Genomic DNA, 20,183 nt, shown 5'->3' on the forward strand with positions numbered 1-20,183 from the left:
GTTGCAATACCAGAGAAAATGTGTAGGTTGGATAAATATTTTGCGGTACCGACGAGTACTGAGGTTTTTCCTATACCTAAGAGACTTACTGAAATTGTTACTAAGGAGTGGGATAGACCCGGTGTGCCGTTCTCACCCCCTCCGATATTTAGAAAAATGTTTCCAATAGATGCCACCACAAGGGACTTATGGCAAACGGTCCCTAAGGTGGAGGGAGCAGTTTCTACCTTAGCTAAGCGTACCACTATCCCGGTGGAGGATAGCTGTGCTTTTTCAGATCCAATGGATAAAAAGTTAGAGGGTTACCTTAAGAAAATGTTTGTTCAACAAGGTTTTATATTGCAACCCCTTGCATGCATTGCGCCGATCACGGCTGCAGCGGCATTCTGGATTGAGTCTCTGGAAGAGAACATTGGTTCAGCTACTCTGGACGACATTACGGACAGGCTTAGAGTCCTTAAACTAGCTAATTCATTCATTTCGGAGGCCGTAGTACATCTTACTAAACTTACGGCGAAGAATTCAGGATTTGCCATTCAGGCACGCAGGGCGCTGTGGCTAAAATCCTGGTCAGCTGATGTTACTTCTAAGTCTAAATTGCTTAATATACCTTTCAAAGGGCAGACCTTATTCGGGCCCGGGTTGAAAGAGATTATCGCTGACATTACAGGAGGTAAAGGCCATGCCCTGCCTCAGGACAAAGCCAAAGCCAAGACTAGACAGTCTAATTTTCGTTCCTTTCGTAATTTCAAAGCAGGAGCAGCATCAACTTCCTCTGCACCAAAACAGGAAGGAGCTGTTGCTCGCTACAGACAAGGCTGGAAACCTAACCAGTCCTGGAACAAGGGCAAGCAGACTAGGAAACCTGCTGCTGCCCCTAAAACAGCATGAATTGAGGGCCCCCGATCCGGGATCGGATCTAGTGGGGGGCAGACTTTCTCTCTTCGCCCAGGCTTGGGCAAGAGATGTTCAGGATCCCTGGGCGCTAGAGATAATATCTCAGGGATACCTTCTGGACTTCAAATACTCTCCTCCAAGAGAGAGATTTCATCTGTCAAGATTGTCAACAATCCAGACAAAGAAAGAGGCGTTTCTACGCTGCGTACAAGAGCTCTTGTTAATGGGAGTAATCCATCCAGTTCCACGATCGGAACAGGGACAGGGGTTTTACTCAAATCTGTTTGTGGTTCCCAAAAAAGAGGGAACTTTCAGACCAATCCTGGACTTAAAGATCCTAAACAAATTCCTAAGAGTTCCATCGTTCAAGATGGAGACTATTCGGACAATTTTACCTATGATCCAAGAGGGTCAATACATGACCACTGTAGATTTAAAAGATGCTTACCTTTACATACCGATTCACAAAGATCATTATCGGTACCTAAGGTTTGCCTTCCTAGACAGGCATTACCAGTTTGTGGCTCTTCCATTCGGATTGGCTACAGCTCCAAGAATCTTCACAAAGGTTCTGGGTGCTCTTCTGGCGGTACTAAGACCGCGGGGAATCTCGGTAGCTCCATACCTAGACGACATTCTGATACAAGCTTCAAGCTTTCAAACTGCCAAGTCTCATACAGAGTTAGTGCTGGCATTTCTAAGGTCACATGGATGGAAGGTGAACGAAAAGAAAAGTTCACTCGTTCCACTCACAAGAGTTCCCTTCCTGGGGACTCTTATAGATTCTGTAGAAATGAAGATTTACCTGACAGAGGACAGGCTAACAAGACTTCAAAGTGCTTGCCGCACCCTTCATTCCATTCAACACCCGTCAGTGGCTCAATGCATGGAGGTAATCGGCTTAATGGTAGCGGCAATGGACATAGTACCCTTTGCACGCTTACACCTCAGACCACTGCAACTGTGCATGCTAAGTCAGTGGAATGGGGATTACTCAGACTTATCCCCTTCTCTGAATCTGGATCAAGAGACCAGAAATTCTCTTCTATGGTGGCTTTCTCGGCCACATCTGTCCAGGGGGATGCCATTCAGCAGACCAGACTGGACAATTGTAACAACAGACGCCAGCCTTCTAGGTTGGGGTGCCGTCTGGAATTCTCTGAAGGCTCAGGGACAATGGAGTCAGGAGGAGAGTCTCCTGCCAATAAACATTCTGGAATTGAGAGCAGTTCTCAATGCCCTCCTGGCTTGGCCCCAGTTGACAACTCGGGGGTTCATCAGGTTTCAGTCGGACAACATCACGACTGTAGCTTACATCAACCATCAGGGAGGGACAAGAAGCTCCCTAGCTATGATAGAAGTATCAAAGATAATTTGCTGGGCAGAGTCTCACTCTTGCCACCTGTCAGCAATCCACATCCCGGGAGTGGAGAACTGGGAGGCGGATTTCTTAAGTCGTCAGACTTTTCATCCGGGGGAGTGGGAACTTCATCCGGAGGTCTTTGCCCAAATACTTCGACGTTGGGGCAAACCAGAGATAGATCTCATGGCGTCTCGACAGAACGCCAAGCTTCCTCGTTACGGGTCCAGATCCAGGGATCCAGGAGCAGTCCTGATAGATGCTCTGACAGCACCTTGGGACTTCAGGATGGCTTACGTGTTTCCACCCTTCCCGTTGCTTCCTCGATTGATTGCCAGAATCAAACAAGAGAGAGCATCAGTGATTCTAATAGCACCTGCGTGGCCACGCAGGACTTGGTATGCAGACCTGGTGGACATGTCATCCTGTCCACCTTGGTCTCTACCTCTGAAACAGGACCTTCTGATACAGGGTCCCTTCAAACATCAAAATCTAACTTCTCTGAAGCTGACTGCTTGGAAATTGAACGCTTGATTTTATCAAGACGTGGATTTTCTGAGTCAGTTATTGATACCTTAATACAGGCTAGGAAACCTGTTACCAGAAAGATTTACCATAAGATATGGCGTAAATACCTATATTGGTGTGAATCCAAAGGTTACTCTTGGAGTAAGGTTAGGATTCCTAGGATATTGTCTTTTCTACAAGAAGGTTTAGAAAAGGGTTTATCTGCTAGTTCATTAAAGGGACAGATCTCAGCTCTGTCCATTCTGTTACACAAACGTCTGTCAGAAGTTCCTGACGTCCAGGCTTTTTGTCAGGCTTTGGCCAGAATTAAGCCTGTGTTTAAAACTGTTGCTCCACCATGGAGTTTAAACCTTGTTCTTAATGTTTTACAGGGCGTTCCGTTTGAACCCCTTCATTCCATTGATATAAAGTTGTTATCTTGGAAAGTTCTATTTTTAATGGCTATTTCCTCGGCTCGAAGAGTCTCTGAATTATCAGCCTTACATTGTGATTCTCCTTATTTGATTTTTCATTCGGATAAGGTAGTCCTGCATACTAAACCTGGGTTCTTACCTAAGGTAGTTACTAACAGGAATATCAATCAAGAGATTGTTGTTCCTTCTTTATGCCCAAATCCTTCTTCAAAGAAGGAACGTCTACTGCACAACCTGGATGTAGTCCGTGCTCTAAAATTTTACTTACAGGCAACTAAGGAATTTCGACAAACGTCTTCTCTGTTTGTCATTTACTCTGGGCAGAGGAGAGGTCAAAAAGCTTCCGCTACCTCTCTTTCTTTTTGGCTTCGTAGCATAATTCGTTTAGCTTATGAGACTGCTGGACAGCAGCCTCCTGAAAGAATTACAGCTCATTCTACTAGAGCTGTGGCTTCCACTTGGGCCTTCAAGAATGAGGCCTCTGTTGAACAGATTTGCAAGGCTGCAACTTGGTCTTCGCTTCATACTTTTTCTTCATCGGAGGCTATTTTTGGGAGAAAGGTTCTTCAGGCAGTGGTTCCTTCTGTATAAAGAGCCTGCCTATCCCTCCCGTCATCCGTGTACTTTTGCTTTGGTATTGGTATCCCAGAAGTAATGATGACCCGTGGACTGATCACACTTAACAGAAGAAAACATAATTTATGCTTACCTGATAAATTCCTTTCTTCTGTAGTGTGATCAGTCCACGGCCCGCCCTGTTTTTAAGGCAGGTAAATATTTTTTAATTTATACTCCAGTCACCACTTCACCCTTGGCTTTTCCTTTCTCGTTGGTCCTTGGTCGAATGACTGGGAGTGACGTAGAGGGGAGGAGCTATATGCAGCTCTGCTGGGTGAATCCTCTTGCACTTCCTGTTGGGGAGGAGTAATATCCCAGAAGTAATGATGACCCGTGGACTGATCACACTACAGAAGAAAGGAATTTATCAGGTAAGCATAAATTATGTTATAATTGATCAGAAGGTATTTTTGGTGTCCACAAATGGACACCTCCATATATAAATATGTCACAACCTGTGAGGTCTGCGCCAGAAATAAAATGGATCATAGAAAACCCATTGGTTATTTAACTTCCATCCCAATCCCAGATACACCTTAAACAACAATTTCTATGGATTTCATAGTTGAGTTACCAAAGTCACAACAATATGACACAATTTTAGTAGTGGTAGACCACCTCACTAAACTAGCTCACTTTATTCCATTTAAAGGTTTACCTACAGCGAAAACAACAGCTACTGTTTCCTTAGACTCTATTGTTAAACTACACGGACTACATACAACTATAATCACTGACCTGGGTACACAATTCACCTCATCTTTCTGGAAATCTCTCTGTAAAATACTGAAGATTGACTCTAGGCTATCCACATCATTCCATCCACAAACCAATGGTTTGACTGAAAGGACAAACCAGATATTAAAGCAATACTTAAAATGTTATGTAATTCATCTTCAAGATGATTGGTTATCATATTTATCAATGGCAGAGTTCTCATACTATAACTCTGTATCCTCCTCATCAAAAATGACTCCTTTCTTTGTTACTTATGGATACCATCCCTCAACTATATCAATAAGCAACACAACTGTCAATTCTCCAGCAGCCATCACTTATTCAACATCTTTGCAAGATCGATTACAAGTCCTAAAGACACATCTCTCATAAGCCAAGAAAAGACAAAAATACTACTATAATTCACATCATAGACCAAGTCCGGAATACCAGATTGGAGATTAAGTTTGGCTTTCCACCAAACACCTGAAATTACAAACACCTTGCAAAAAGTTATCCAACCAGTTCATCGGACCCTTCCCTGTTAAAAGAATCATAAATTTCAATGCAACAACTCTCAAGCTACCAGACCTGACAAAATACATCCAACGTTTCACGTATCACTTCTCAAGCCTTACTCCCCAAATACTCGTTCTAACAGTGATGTTGTACCTCCTCCAATCAATTTTCAGGATCATGAGGAATTCGAAGTAGAAAATATTCTTGATTCACGTATCAGACACAGAAAGGTTGAATATTTAATCAAATGGAAGGGTTATGGTCCTGAGGAAAATTCTTGGCAAGATGGATCAGATATTCATGCACCACGATTAATTGCTAACTTCCATCGAAAATACCCATTGAAGCCATGACTTGATTCCCCAGAGGGGAATCCTTGAGGAGGGGGGTATGTGATATCTCTTTAAGTCTGACCCCACCTTCTTACATCAGAACATTATTTCAGGCAACACCTAACACCTATCATTGCCTGATTATTGAAGTTTGTGCCACTGCTGTGGATCTCTGAACTTATCCTCAAGCCTCATATCTTTGCCAGAATTTGGGTTCTATTTTCTATTTTATCTTATTTTTGATTATACCCGCAATTCCTTAATATTGCCATTGTCCGCAACTTGTATTTACCTGTTTAATCAATCTCCAAGTTTCCACCTGTTGAATCTCTTTCCTTTACCGGATCCTAACCTGTTACCAGAACCTCTCACAGTTCACTGAACTGCTCCGCGGGATTACAACCTTCCAAAGTCATTCTCCACGTACCTCGCTACAGACTCTCTATGCTCACCAAATCCTTTTCATCTGGAACTGATCATTGTATTACCTATATCATTTCGCTGCCTTCTGTACCACAAGTATTATAACATCAATACTGCTACTAAGTTGCTATTGTATATTCCACAGACTGTATTTAACACTTACCTTCTCTGTGAATCTGATACATGAACGCTGAGCCCTACTTACCACTCTTTTTAAACGTCAGCTTGGCCTATCTGAATTCAAAGTGCTAACTTCTTTGCAGACACTAACAGTTATACAGAAGCATATTATTTTCCATCAGATGTTAAACTATATCCATGTTCACTACTATAAGTTTACATTGGAACAAATAGTTAAAGCATTGTGGTCATATTTACAAATCACTACTATAAATCTGCTGTTTATGATAAGTGTTAAACAATCTGAATGCCATTTGTATATGGGCATTATGTGTATACTGGGCATGTTTGATGAATTATCTTTTTTTTAATTTTATTTATTAAGAAAATTTTGTTTTCTGTTTTGTTGAGATTTTCATCTAAACCATGTTTTGTTTTTTTTAACAGTTCTTACACTGTACATTGTGAAATTGCTAAGTGACCGTTTTAAAGATAGTCCAAAGTTGCAGAACTTACTGTACAGAACACTTTTCAAAAACTAACTTTATAAACTGTGATCACGATTTCCAAATCTCACTCTCAATGTACAGAACTGGGTTTCTTTGCTGCATTTATATAATTGTATGAAGACTGACTAGCAAATACTTAACACCTGATCATGACAGAGCAATAGCCAAAACAAACCCCATTCCTAACGTCAAGACTACTGTAATTTACAATCCCCAAAAATGCAAGTATGAAATACAAACAAAGATATCAAGTGTTTAATTGCTAAACACCATTTATCAATTGTGGTAATTATTTTCATTTTCTTGTGTTTCCTTCCTTGTTACCTGTACAAGATATCACATATCTGTCTATTAAATATACATATGTATAGGTTTAATGAATCTAGACCATATATTGATAATTCATCTAAAATGGCATCTTTGGCTGTTTCACAGTATATTGCACATTATTCCAAATCATCTTGCAATACTGTTAAAGGGACATTTCAGCCAAAATTGGAATCCACATGGATGCATTTAAGTTTTGAATAGAAGCATTTTTGTAATATACATGTATTAGCAAAAATGCTTTTAATAAAATGTATGGCTGTTTCAAAAGTGTATTTAAGTATGCACCGTGAACTAGCAATTTAAACACATCACTTGCACAGAGAGCCTAAGGTGATTGTATCATCTGGTAATGACTCCATTTTCTAATTGCTGACATGATACAAGCCCCACTAGTGCCCTAAGCAAATGCAGTATTTAAAATGCTGGTGCAATGAGAATATCTAGCCATGCTTCACATGCACATGCAGAGAAAAATGTTAACACTAAAACTGATAAATTTTACTAGAAGCATTTTTGCCAATACGTTTCTCAACCAAAACACATTGCTCTATCCTTGAGCTCCTATGGTATTCGTAGTTTGAGTTCCATAGCGGTTACAGACATTCCAGCCCAGTGGGGTAGTGAACGGCATCTGACTATGTAGCTGGATCCCAGAGTGTGGGGCAGAGTAATCCGTTGCTAACCACAGGAGGATTTCCAACACTCTGTGTGTACATTCACTGGGGCGGGACATCGCTAATATACAGGGTGAGTATGGATATTGTTTTGTTTTTGTCTCTGGGCTGTGATTTTTGTCTGGATATACTTGTGTCATTACAGCTCCTGTATGGGTGGAATATCACATAACGGAGTATTGGAGCAAAAAGCACTTTATGTATTGGTTTGATTTTTAATAAATTACTTTTTGCATTTCATGTGTTTTTATGTATATGTACCTACATTAACAGCAGTCTGTCTGACTAATTGATAAATAAACTTCTCAATATTTTGTTGTGATATCTTCTTCTGAATTGTACACTGTTGAGATTAGGATTGTTTCTATGTTCCTTTAGTGCATTTTAAAAAAGATATCCTCAAAAATTGTTACGAAAACTGTTAACAATGTATAAAATTTTAAAGTATTTTGGTGTATGTCCATTAGTGCAGTTTTTACCCTAAATTTGTTTTTGTTTCATAACAAAAGTAATATAAGGTAGTAGTAGTAGTAAGTAAGGTAATATTATAGTTTGAGTTCTGAGGGCTATAAGACTCCAAGGTGTCCTAAGACCTACAAGCAAAAAATGTGAAGCATACAACTTCCAAATATTATTGGTAAAACTGTGTCACTTTATGTCTCTTACCTAGTTATAGATGACAAAACAGTAACATCAAAAATATGAACCTTGGATGAAATATTTAGATTATACATGTCTGCTAAACCCAACTCCAACATTTATTGCAAGCTTCTAATATCCAGATTGGCTTGTATAATGTCTAAATTGATAGTTATATAGCTATCTTGTGATCGTTTTTTTTATTTTGGCTTTATAACAGGTTCATTTCCAACTTTTATATATTGTGTTTTTTATGCTTAAAGTGATGGTAAACTCTCTTCTTTTTAAAATCAGATCCGAAATGTTTGTGATATTTTAGATGGAGTTTAATTAATCAATTGTAACAAAGATGCGCTTTAACTCAATTTTTCTGTTTGAATTGTTGTCCAATCAGTGCTCTCCCCATATGGCACTTTTCTTGTAGCTAGAGCACTGATTGGACAACAATTCAAATCTTTAGCTCAAAGGAAAATGTAATTTTGAAGTGGACGGTGGAGTGCGGGGTATTTGAATTTCATACCTATGTTAAAAATTAAGTTGATGGATGAAACTCCATCTAAAATATCACTAACATTCCAGATCGGTTATTAAAAAGAGGAGAGTTTACCATCACTTTAATAATTTTTTGGATTTTTTTTTTAAATTGACAGCATATTTTGTGATAAATTGGAAATACTGTTAATTTGTATCGTAGAAACATTTCTTGTTAAACTATAATTAATTAAATATTAATTGGCAGTTTAATTTTCTTTAGACTTATGACTTACAGTATTGGTCTTGTTCCACGAGGTGTTCGTCATTTTTCTTCAAATGATATATTTACCACTGTAACTAAAGATGAACGTGGAACAGGAACTGCCAGTATCCAGGCATGCAGTGCTTTGATGGCTAAGGGTGGCATATGCTTATTAGGAGATTTAAGTTTGCATAAAAAGGAAAAGTTTGACCACTTACAATCAGGTAAATATGTACTCTTACAAATGTTTCTTTTTCTTGGGGTTATGTGCTAAGCAATTTGATCTGTGTTTGTCTTTTTATGCCATATCAACTATCTGCTGGTGCTGGAGCAACCATTGTATCTGCACAGACAGAACACTCTCAATTAAGCAATGCATATTTTAGGACTACAAGAAAAACATGAACTATACTGGATTCTGCACTAAAACAAAATTTATGCTTACCTGATAAATTAATTTCTTTCATGATGGTGACAAGACAAGGTCCACATGACATCATGTATGGGAAATAACCCTTCAAACCACTAGGAGATGGCAAAAACACCCCGACACATTTAAATCCCTTTCACTTTCCCTAAATCTTCAGCCATACATTAGCCTAGTAGATGGAGGACACAGAAAAGTAGGAAAAACAAAGCAGGACAAAAGAAGTGCAAAACAAGTACTGCCACCAACTGTACAAAAGTAAGGGCTGGGCTTTGGACTCTCACCATCATGAAAGAAATAAATTTTTAAGATAAGCATATATTTTGTTTTCTTGCGTCACATGGTGAGAGTTTATGAGACCACCATGTAATGGAGGAGATAAACAGTTAAAGTAGGCATGTTTCTAATTAGGCAATATAGCCAGAGTAACTCTCCTTCCAAGAGCAGCCTGAGAAAAGGCATACATATCAAAGTGATAAAACTTACCTATCATACCAAAAAGTATGCAAAGATGACTAGGTAACTGCCTTATAAATTTGTTCCATAATGTCTCATTACAAAAGGCCCAATAAGTGGCAACTGCTCTAGTAGAATGGACAGTAATACGCTGAGGGGGAGTCACCAAGTATGCCTTATGAATTAAGGCTTTAAGCCAAGCAGCAAAATTAACAAATAGAGAAAGTCTAAAATAGAATTTAAGATCTCTCACAACATCCAAGTTGTAAAAAAGGGTCTTCTTAGAATTCTTAGGAACTGGACATAAAGAAGAAATTACAAATTCCTGGTTGGTAGTATCTGTAGATACCACTTTAGGAAGAAAAGAATAGCAAGTGCAAAGAACAGCCTTGTCCTGATGAAAAGTCAGGATATGAGGTTTGCAAGATAAAATTGAAAGGTCAGAATCTCTTCTGGCAGAAAAAGTGGCCAGGAGAAAAAGTACCCTCCAGGATGAAAGTTAAAAAAAGTTAAAGAACCTCAAGAGCAGATTAAGATTCCATGGTGGTGAAAATGGATGAATAATTTCTCTAATTCTGATCAAAACAATGATCTGAACATAAGGAATTTTGGCAATCCTCTTATGGAATAAGACAACTAGAGCCAAAATCTGACCCTTAAGAAAACTAGCTGATAAGCATTTTCTTCCTAATGGGAAAGAGTCCACAGCCCCATTCATTACTTATGGGAAATAAGAACCTGGCCACCAGGAGGAGGCAAAGACCCACCAGCCAAAGGCTTAAATACTCCTTCCACTTCCCCTATCCCCCAGTCATTCTTTGCCTTTCGTCCCAGGCCAGGAGGTTGGCAGAGAAGTGTCAGAAGTTTGTTTTATTTTATTTTTTTCCCATTTGTTCTACTTTTATTTAATTTTAATATGTCTCTTATGGAGGGTGCTACCCTTCAACATGGGACAGGAGTTTTAAGTAGTCCTGTAAGCCTCTCGTGGAGGGCCTGGGTGAAAGTTAGAGTCCGGACATGCAGTGTGAGCTTTCCCTGCGACACCATCCCGACTCGTTATAACAGCTCCTTTCAGCACTTGGCGTGGTCGAACTTCGATTCACTACCTGCTGTCTTCTCTCGAGTCCATGACGGAGGCGCTGCCACTATTTGTGGCTGAGGCTGAGACAAGTAGTGTTACTCTATGCGGTGCATAGTGGCTCTTTTCTGGGCTTGTGAATGAAGACCTAGGACTAAAAACCTTTGGGTTATGGGTTTATGCCTGTTTGTGTAGTCTTGCGTATCCTTTTATGTGGGCCTAGTTTTGCCGCCTTTCTGCTGACCATGCGTGTTTTTACGCTTGGGCAGGGTTCTTCCCTTCCTGCATTCCTGACCGAGTGGCAACGGAGGAAAAGGGTTTGCTCCGCTGAGGTCTGGTCATAGAAGGTGGTGAGTGCTCCAGCCATTGTGTGTCAGGTGCCAGTCGTTTGTTTTTTGTTTTCCAATATTGGGCGTTTATATTAGTCCTAGCCATGGAGGATTCTAATGCCGGGATGATGAGTTGTCCTTGGACGAGGATTGTCGTTTGGCCCTGTTGTCGCAAGTCTACCACTCTTGTCTCTTGTGCCTGCATAGTTTGCCGGGTCCCTTGGGCTTGGGGGGCCTTGTATCTGCTGAGCTATCGGCCTCCAGGGGCTCTGTTCTTCAGGAGGCACCTTCCCAATCACACACTCCTTTTCCTTTCGCAGGTGACCCTGACTTTGATGTCTCCTCCACGCAGGGTGGATTGTTTCCCCCGGAGATGGTGGGACATTTTCGTTTTAATATTTTATTGGCGCTGAGTTGGTGTGTGCACGGTTAATTGTTAGTGACGCATGTTGCGTCTGGCTGGTCCTGCAGGACCTACTGGTTCACTTGTTTTTGTTGTCTGTTTTTATAAACTACACTTACATTGTGACCTTCGGGTCTGGATGTCAGTAGCGCTTGGGCTGGCCGTGTCAGTCTGGTCCAGAGACATTCTATTTGACCAAGAGTTTTACCAACAAATTTGTGGCAAGGCGATGGGGGCAAAATTTGCCACATTGTTTGCCAATCTGTATGTCGCCTGGTGGGAACATAGTCATATCTACACCTTGCAGAATCCATGGCATGAGGATATCATCATGTTTGTAAGATATATTTTTGATTTGTTGTTCATTGTTAAGAGACCACTTGATGACTCCTCATTCCATGAATTCATGCACTATTTAAACAAAAATAAAATGGGGTTAAAAATCACTGGAACATACAGCAGTACAGAGGTTAACTTTTTAGATTTAACCTTATATATTGAAGATGGCCAAATATGCACAAAAACATTTAGAAAACCCACTGCAGGGAACACAATATTGCATGCCACATCACAACACCCCAAACATCTTGTCACAGCCATTCCAAAAGGCCAATTCATTAGACTTAGACTTAACACCAAATCAGACAGGATTTATGACCAACAAGCCATAGAGCTTGAGAATAGACTGGCACAAATAGGCTATAAGAAAGACACCTTAGCTAAACGTCGCCAACAGGTTAAAACTTTAAAAATTGATCATAGTAAGAAATCTAAGAAATAACAAAACTACAATGATTTCTCAGATTCTGTGGTGTTTACCACAGAATATACTACACAATTTGACTCAGTTGTCAAAATACTTAAAAAACACATGCATCTTTTATTGGGAGACACTATATTAAAATCCTGTGTTGATAATTGCAAATTTGTACCCAAAAAAACAAAAACTTTGAGTCAGTCACTCTCTCCAAGTATGGTTAAAATGAACACACTGGAGTCAGAATCCAGAATCCAGATAGCTAACACATAAAGGTAACTTTAAGTGTGGCAGTAAAAACTGCCACACTTGTGCCTTGATCCTAAAGGGCAATTCATTCACTTCCAGTGTCACTAACCAAAGATTTGATATTGATTTTTATGCTAATTGTAGTACCCAATGGGCTGTATATTTGCTAACGTGCAATATATGCAAAATTCAATATACAGGACAAACATCTTCTAGGGAATTAAGAGAAAGAGTAGGAGAACATGTCAGGGATGTAAAAAATATGTTAAGGATTCTGCAGTTGCCAGCCATTTCAATGGTATTCATTTTACAAGCAAAGCAGATATATCTGTCCAAGTAATAGATCTGGCACGAGTACCCATTAGAGGGGGCAACAAACATAAAATCCTTGACAAAAGAGAATTGTTTTGGATTCTAAAACTTCAAACTAAAACACCTTTAGGCATGAACAGAGAATTTGACATCAGTTATTTTATTGATGATTAATGCCTATTCTGTTACTCATATAGAAATACTATATATTTTTTATTAGTATCAGTCTTTTCCCTTCAACATTTAAACCTATAGATCAATATCCTGTGATTATTAACATTATTATGGTCCTTTCCTGTACCTGCAATTTTTTTCTGGGTATTGTGTAAAACATAAGTTCATTATGTATATCAAATGAATAGAATTTAACATGCTTGTATATTTATGTACTCGTTTTTGCTCTTTACCACATTGTTATTATATTGTTTAAGCAATGTCGCTTTTTTATTATTGACTCTGTACTAAGTATGCTTTTAACTTTTTTGTGGTCTGTTAGGGGTTAATCAATTGTTGCTTCTTGCATAAATTGGCTGCCCCTCTCTTGCACCTGTAGTCTATGATTAAGCGCCACTAGGGGGGAGTGAAACGCATAAGACAATTCTTTTGTGTTGTCCTCTGTCTGGGAACCCTTCATTTTTAATTGGAACCATTAAAATTTATATTTTTATTTTCGCTAACTGAATAGTGCCTGCAATTTTCTGCATCCAGAGACATGGGCCGATGGAGTTCCACTGCGTCCCTTCGCATCCCCGGCCTGAGGGGTGAAATCCTAGCTGCTGTGTGCAGTTCTGGCCTTTTGGGCTGCCCTTGGTGGTTCTTCTAGAGACTAGGTGCCATCGGGTCGCTAGTATAGGTCAGGTGATGCTGAGGTGGCTACTTACTCCTTTTTCCGCTTCGGGGAGCTTTTGATGCTCTGACTCCTGGGTTGCAGCTCACCTGGTGTTCTCGAGGGTTATTTCTGCTGCCCCTTAGGGGTCGGGAACTGAAGTGAGCTCAGCCCTTGGAATCCCATCCCTTGTGACTGTTGGTCCGGGGTTTTCTTCTTGGACTCCTGATGCGTGTTTTATCGCAGCATATTTCCTGTGTCCTTCTGTTCTTGCTGTTAGATGTCTTCCTTTTCCTCGATGAGTTAGTCTGCCAGCTTGTTGGTCCGGTTTGGGGCGTGTAGCCTCGGGTTCTGACTAGTGGAATCTGACCCCTTCTTCTCGGATCTCATCATAGGTTTGGGAGGGGAGTCTAGGGTTCTGTCAGTCGAAGTTCTGGCTATCTCTCCTTCTCCCTGTTATCCCCTTGGGTGTTAGGGATTGGGTCAGGATGGGTTCTATTGTTCTACTTGGGGAGCTTGGAATTGTTGGCAGATTGGGTACCTGTGGTGAGGTCGGGCTTCTGGGCCTTCCTTTCTTAGGGGTTAGTTGCCCTATTGACCTCATTCAGTCTATGATATGACTCCAGCCTGCTTGACCTTTCCCTTTCTGGTCTCTGCATTTTGCGGGCCCTTTGCTTGGCACATGGTGGTTGCACGTTAGTTGCCTTGCTGCCGGTGTTGTGGGGGGCTTGAGAGGCTGTTTCTCATAGATCTTATTCATTTTTTGTTTGGGCTCTGGATGGTCTGTCTGACCTTTCTCCTATGGCCTGTGGCAGACTCCCCTGGAGGGGGGTGCTTTATGGGTTTGCCGTCTCTCTACTCTTTGAGGCGTTTAGTGCCTGTGCATTCATCAGTAAATGGTTTAGGGGTCTTGGGTACACATCCTACAGTCTTTTCATCAAGGAAGAGTCACGTTGGTGCTTAGTGTTTTTTCAGAGAATACATCTTGTTAATTCGGATGCTCTACATAGATCTAGCTATCTTATGGCTCCTTCAGATTGAGGTTCGATTCTGACTGGTTTCACTACACTTATGTTGCCTTGTGGGCTCGCCCTTTGGGATTCCGTGTTCTCCGGTTTGTGGGAATTATCCCTGGGTTCTGGTCATTTTTTTCTCCAACTCGTGCCTGGTTGTTTTTCTCTCCCTCTCCTTGTGCGGGGGGTGGGGCTTTATGTCAGCTGTAAAAGCTTGTTGGTTAGCTTCGCTACCTAGTGAGCGGTGGGTTTGCAGTTTGGCTCTGCTGATGCTGTTGCACCTTGGTTGCTAACAAACTTTATGGGTCCATTAGAGGAGTTTATTTGCTCCCTCTGGTGATGGGGGATCCTTAGGGATTCCTCGGTTGTCGAGAGGATTGGTTCTCGGATGAGTTTCGGCTGATCTGCGGCCTATAGGGGTGTTGTGTTAGTCTACACTGTCTAGGTTGCGAAGGAGCGTGATGTTTTGTGTTCCTTCAGGTGGCGGATGTGCTTCCTCTCTCACGCCTTTAGCATGATCATCTTTTTTTCGATCTTCTCTGGCTGAGGAAGTTTTTCCTAGCTTGTGAGACATCCTTAGTCTATTGTGGCCTGGGGGTGGGTCTTGGCTGCAGTAAGGGATTTTCCCTTTGTGATCCTGATCGATGGTTGCTGCTCATCCATGCTGTGTAGCGGTTTATACTTCCGCTGGTCCTTAGGATTCCTTGGTTTCTCTATGGTCATGTTTCCATTTTCTGCTGCTGTCTTTCTCTGTCCTGACATATGTTCAGGTGAGCCTAGAGAGCGGATCTTGGCTGTCTTCTTAAAGACCTGAGTTGGTCTTTCTGTCCCATTAGTCGGGTCCCCTTGTTGTTTTCAGGGGCTGTGACTGGGTTGTTGCCCCTGAGAGTGGGGTCTTCAAGGCTTTTGTCTTGGTTGCATCTACTCTTGGTAACTGTTCAGGTCCTTTGGACTGTCGATGACTTTGCGTCCCCGGGTCGTTTTTTGTTTTTTCTTTCAATAATGTTGTTCCCGGTTCTCAGACGAAACGGGATTTTGTTTTCTGGGAATATGTTTTTCGGTAGGTGCCTTCATTGGTCCGCCTCTTACCCTCCCGTCTTAGCATTCTGTGTCTTTTTTGGTGGCTTGGGTATACATTTCCCATACGTAATGAATGCGGCTGTGGACTTTCCCATTAGGAAGAAAAACATAAATTATGCTTACCTGATAATATTCTTTTCTTCTGTGGGAAAGAGTCCACAGCCCCCCGGACGTTTTGGAGGCATTGTTGTTGTTCCACCTTTTGCCACCTTTTCACCTTGCTGCTTCTTCCACTGTTCCTTGTTCCTCGGCTGAATGACTGGGGGATAGGGGAAGTGGCAGGGGTATTTAAGCCTTTGGCTGCTGGGTCTTTGCCTCCTCCTGGTGGCCAGGTTCTTATTTCTCATAAGTAATGAATGGGGCTGTGGACTTTTTCCCACGGAAGAAAATTATCAGGTAAGCATAATTTATGTTTTTTCCAAACCATCCTGCAGGAACTCAAGAACTCTATAAATTCTAAAAGAATTCCAAAAGTATCCCCTGGAGCACACCCCTTCCGCAGAGTGTACAGATGATTTATCTATATGCAGATACTCTTCCATATTTGCCTTTGTTTTTTTTTAATATGCCTTCAATAAAGTTCAGTCTTTTAAACAAAGCTGTTGGTGCTCCTTCTACTCCATTTTGTTGCTGTGATTGATTGGACAAGGAGTTGAGCACAGGGTAACCCAGACTTATGTGAATATTCCAGGGATAAAATATCTACGTTATGTCACCACACCCTTAAAGGGATACTCAAGTAAAAATTAATCTTTCATTATTCAGAGCATGAGATATGAAAAAACTTTCCAATTTACTTCCATTAACAAAAAGTGCTCCAGCTACTACTGAGCATGTGCAAGAATTCACAGAATATACGTATATGCATTTGTGATTGGCTGATGGCTGTCACATGATACAGTGGGAGTGGAAATAAACATAACTTTAAAATTTACTAATTTGAAGTTTAGATTAAGTGCTATTGCATTGTCTTTTTATCATGCATTTGTTGATTAAGCAAATCTACTGTATTTATTGGCCCTTTAAGGGGAGCAATAGACAGAAATGGTAAATGTAAAACTGAATAATTCCTGGGGAAAACAGAGAGGTAAACTGGCAAGCGCTGAAATAATGGTTTTAAAACTGTAAAGGAACATAACTATTAAAGAGACAGTCTAGTCAAAATTAAACTTTTATGATTCAGATAGGGCATGCAATTTTTTATTTTTTTTAAATCTTTATTTAATATCCAACAGAGTATACACCTTGACTTAAGCATATGTAATCACAAGTAGATAAACAAAGAAAAACAAGATGGAGCACCTTGCAGGGTGCCTAAGGAAGGAACCAAAAATAAAAAAGTTTGCATTAACCATGAACCATACATAATAATAATAATAATAATAATAATAATAATAATAAAAAAAAAAGTACATCCGACCAGTAAGGACAGTTACTGACGTACATGTATCCTGAAGATTTTATGCCCCCTTCTGAGTTTTAAGCCAAAGTGCAATATAGTGCCCCTACTAATATTCTTCCTCTCAAATGAAAAACAAAACAACCAGTGAAGGTTCTCTTAATTGACCTGCACTAATCCTATTATATGAACTCAACTACACCTCCAATTGTCTGTGTGATACTCTGTTGGGGTATTTTATAATTTTCTAAATACAGAAACCTAAGACACTTGGCCATAGCCCATATATACAATGGTGGAACACATCCGTACCCGGCCCAAGATGGCCATGATAATTGATCCAGACTGAGCCAAACAAAAAATAATATTAAACACAATAAATCATAACCAGACAAGACAAAACATACAAAAAAAAGGGGGGGGGGAGAAGAGAATGGGGAAAGCAGACTTGTTACCATATACCGAGCAACACAAGTTCTGAATTTCTGAATGGGTAGATTAAGTGATCAATTTCAATCGGAGGTAAAGATTTAATAAAGACTGACCATTTCAAAAAAATGCAGTAACATAACGTTCATCATTTAAATTGGTATCCATCTGTTCAAGAATACATTGTTTTTTAGACAATTTTTAACCTCTGGGATACTGGGGGTCACCTTTCCTTTCCATGTTTTGAGAATTAGATATCTAGCTGCTAATATGGCCATGTTGACAATTTTAATGTTTACCTGCCATTCCTCCGGGTCCTTCCAAAGGTACAATATATGCAATACCGTTAAAATCAGAGGGGAGATCCCTAATGTTTTATTAAGCCAATACTGTAGTTTAAGCCAAAATTGTTGGATCCTTGGGCAATCCCAGAACATATGTACAAGATTGGCCGAGTACAAGGAACATCTAGGGCAGTTATTGTTGAGATTACCACATCTAGAACCTTTCTCAGGAGTAAAGAAAGTCATAAGAAGTAATTTGATATGAGATTCTCTCCAGGAGGAGGAAAGAGTAATTTGCGTTACTTCAAGAATTGAGGATTGAATAAGACTGGTATCCACATAATTTTGTAATAAAGCTGCGGCCCATTTAGAGGAGATCTTTTCCAGGTTGAGGGTACCCTTTAGGGAGCTCAAGGCTTGATAGCAAGGGGAAACTGACATAAATCCATTTTTGACTAGAACAAGCCATTTCTCTATACTCCCCAAGGTCCAGTTCCAGCCGAAATTACTTGTTACATTAAGCGCAAAATGCCTTTCTTGTAGGTACGCAAAAAAGTCTTTTTGAGGGAGATTAAACTCCCCCCTAAGAGAACCAAAGGTTTTAATGCATCTCCTATCAAAATCTAACATTTGGGAAACATTACTTAGACCTAAACTATTCCACCTCTGAAAGGGTGATAGTTGGAGTCCAGCTTGAAATTGAGGATTACCTGATAGTGGCATGTATTTGGATACCCTGATGATCTAAATCAAGAAGTTTACAGACTCTCCACCAAGCCTGGAGTGGGTTAAAAATGGTTTTCATTTTTTTCACCTCTCTAGGTAGTGAACTAGAGTTGCAATTAATAATTGCTACGGGCAAGAGTGGATAAGTTACACTTCTCTCGAGTTCATTGTCAGTAACGTAGTCTCTCGCAAAGATCCAATCCATAATATCTTGATATCTGGCAAAGCTAATCCCGCAATTTTTCTAGGAAGAGAAAGTTTAGGCAAAGAAATTCTGGGTTTTTTATTTTGCCAGATAAAATTTCTCAAGGCGATGTTAAATATAAGAACATCTTTTCCCTTAATGATCAATGGAGTATTCTGGAGAACATATAATAGTTTAGGGAGACAGACCATCTTATAGAGGGCTATACGGCCTGGCAGAGAGAGAGAGGAAGATTTTGCCAGTTTTTAAAACTCTCCTTAATTTTATTCAACACTGGAAGAATGTTAAGGCTATACCAAGTATCCGGGTTGGAAGAGATTGCGATACCCAGGTACCTAAAAGATCCAGAGACTACTCTAAATGGCATATTTACAAGGGATTCATTGGATTGCTTAATCCACAAAAGTTCGGATTTTGTGGTATTCACCCTATAGCCAGAGAAAGAGCCAAACTGATCAATAATTGATAGGAGTTTAGGAATATTAATGGAAGTATTTGTTATATATATATGAGAATATCATCAGCATATAAAGCTATTTTTAGCTCTTTCTTGCCAATCCTAATCCCTTCAAGACGATGTCTAACACAGATAGCGAGAGGTTCTATGGAAATTTTAAAGAGAAGAGGGGAGAGGGGACATCCCTGCCGAGTTCATCTTCTAAGCGAGATGTCTGAAGCAATCAAAGACATCTTTGTGGAGGCTACATTGTATAGATTATTAATAAATTTGAGAAAACTACTGTGGAGGCCAAATCGTTGAAGAGAGTATAGTAAGTGGTCATAGTGAACTGAATCAAAGGCTTTTTCAGCATCTATTGAAATAATTGCTGAATCGGAGATATCCCCTCCCCCTCCGCTCCCCAATCTCTCCCTGGTTTTAAAGTAGTCTATGGTAAGAAACACCTCCCTTATTTTAGCTGAAGAATTTCGTTTGAACATAAAGCCTGCCTGATCCTTATAAATAATGCTAGGAAGAAGAGCTTGAAGCCTCAACGCTAAGATAGAGGTAAGTATTTTGTAATCTGAATTCAACAAGGCTATAGGCCTATATGATTCCTTCTTACCGGGATCCTTCCCTTGCTTAAGAATTAGGGTAGTGTATGAAGCAGCAAAGCTGGAAGAGGGGGAATTACCCTTTGTGTATATATCATTATACAGTGAGGTTAAGTGTGTCAAAATTACCGGGGATACTATCTTGTAGAATTTGTTGGGAAGGGCATCCGGACCTGGAGCTTTATTCAGAGAAAGATCTTGAATCACTCTAGACACTTCAAGCTCAGAAATAGGAAGATTGAGAGTTTCGACTAAGTCGGGTGCTAATATCGGGTAGAAAATTTTACTCCAGAAATCCTCACGCTCAGAATTGTTTGAATTTTTAAGTGAGTGGCTATCTCT

General features: G+C 40.2%; 1 protein-coding gene across 1 annotated transcript in view; it reads left to right on the forward strand.

Moving 5' to 3' along the window:
- MCMDC2 (minichromosome maintenance domain containing 2) overlaps positions 1-20,183 on the forward strand; it is a 260,089-nt gene that overhangs the window by 59,038 nt on the left and 180,868 nt on the right. The window contains exon 9 of the mRNA XM_053715892.1: positions 8,834-9,039. Within this exon, the coding sequence (XP_053571867.1) occupies positions 8,834-9,039 (206 nt within the window). The remainder of the gene's footprint in view (positions 1-8,833; positions 9,040-20,183) is intronic.

This window comes from Bombina bombina, chromosome 5 (genome assembly GCF_027579735.1).
Source record: "Bombina bombina isolate aBomBom1 chromosome 5, aBomBom1.pri, whole genome shotgun sequence".
Classification (NCBI taxonomy): Eukaryota; Metazoa; Chordata; class Amphibia; order Anura; family Bombinatoridae; genus Bombina; species Bombina bombina.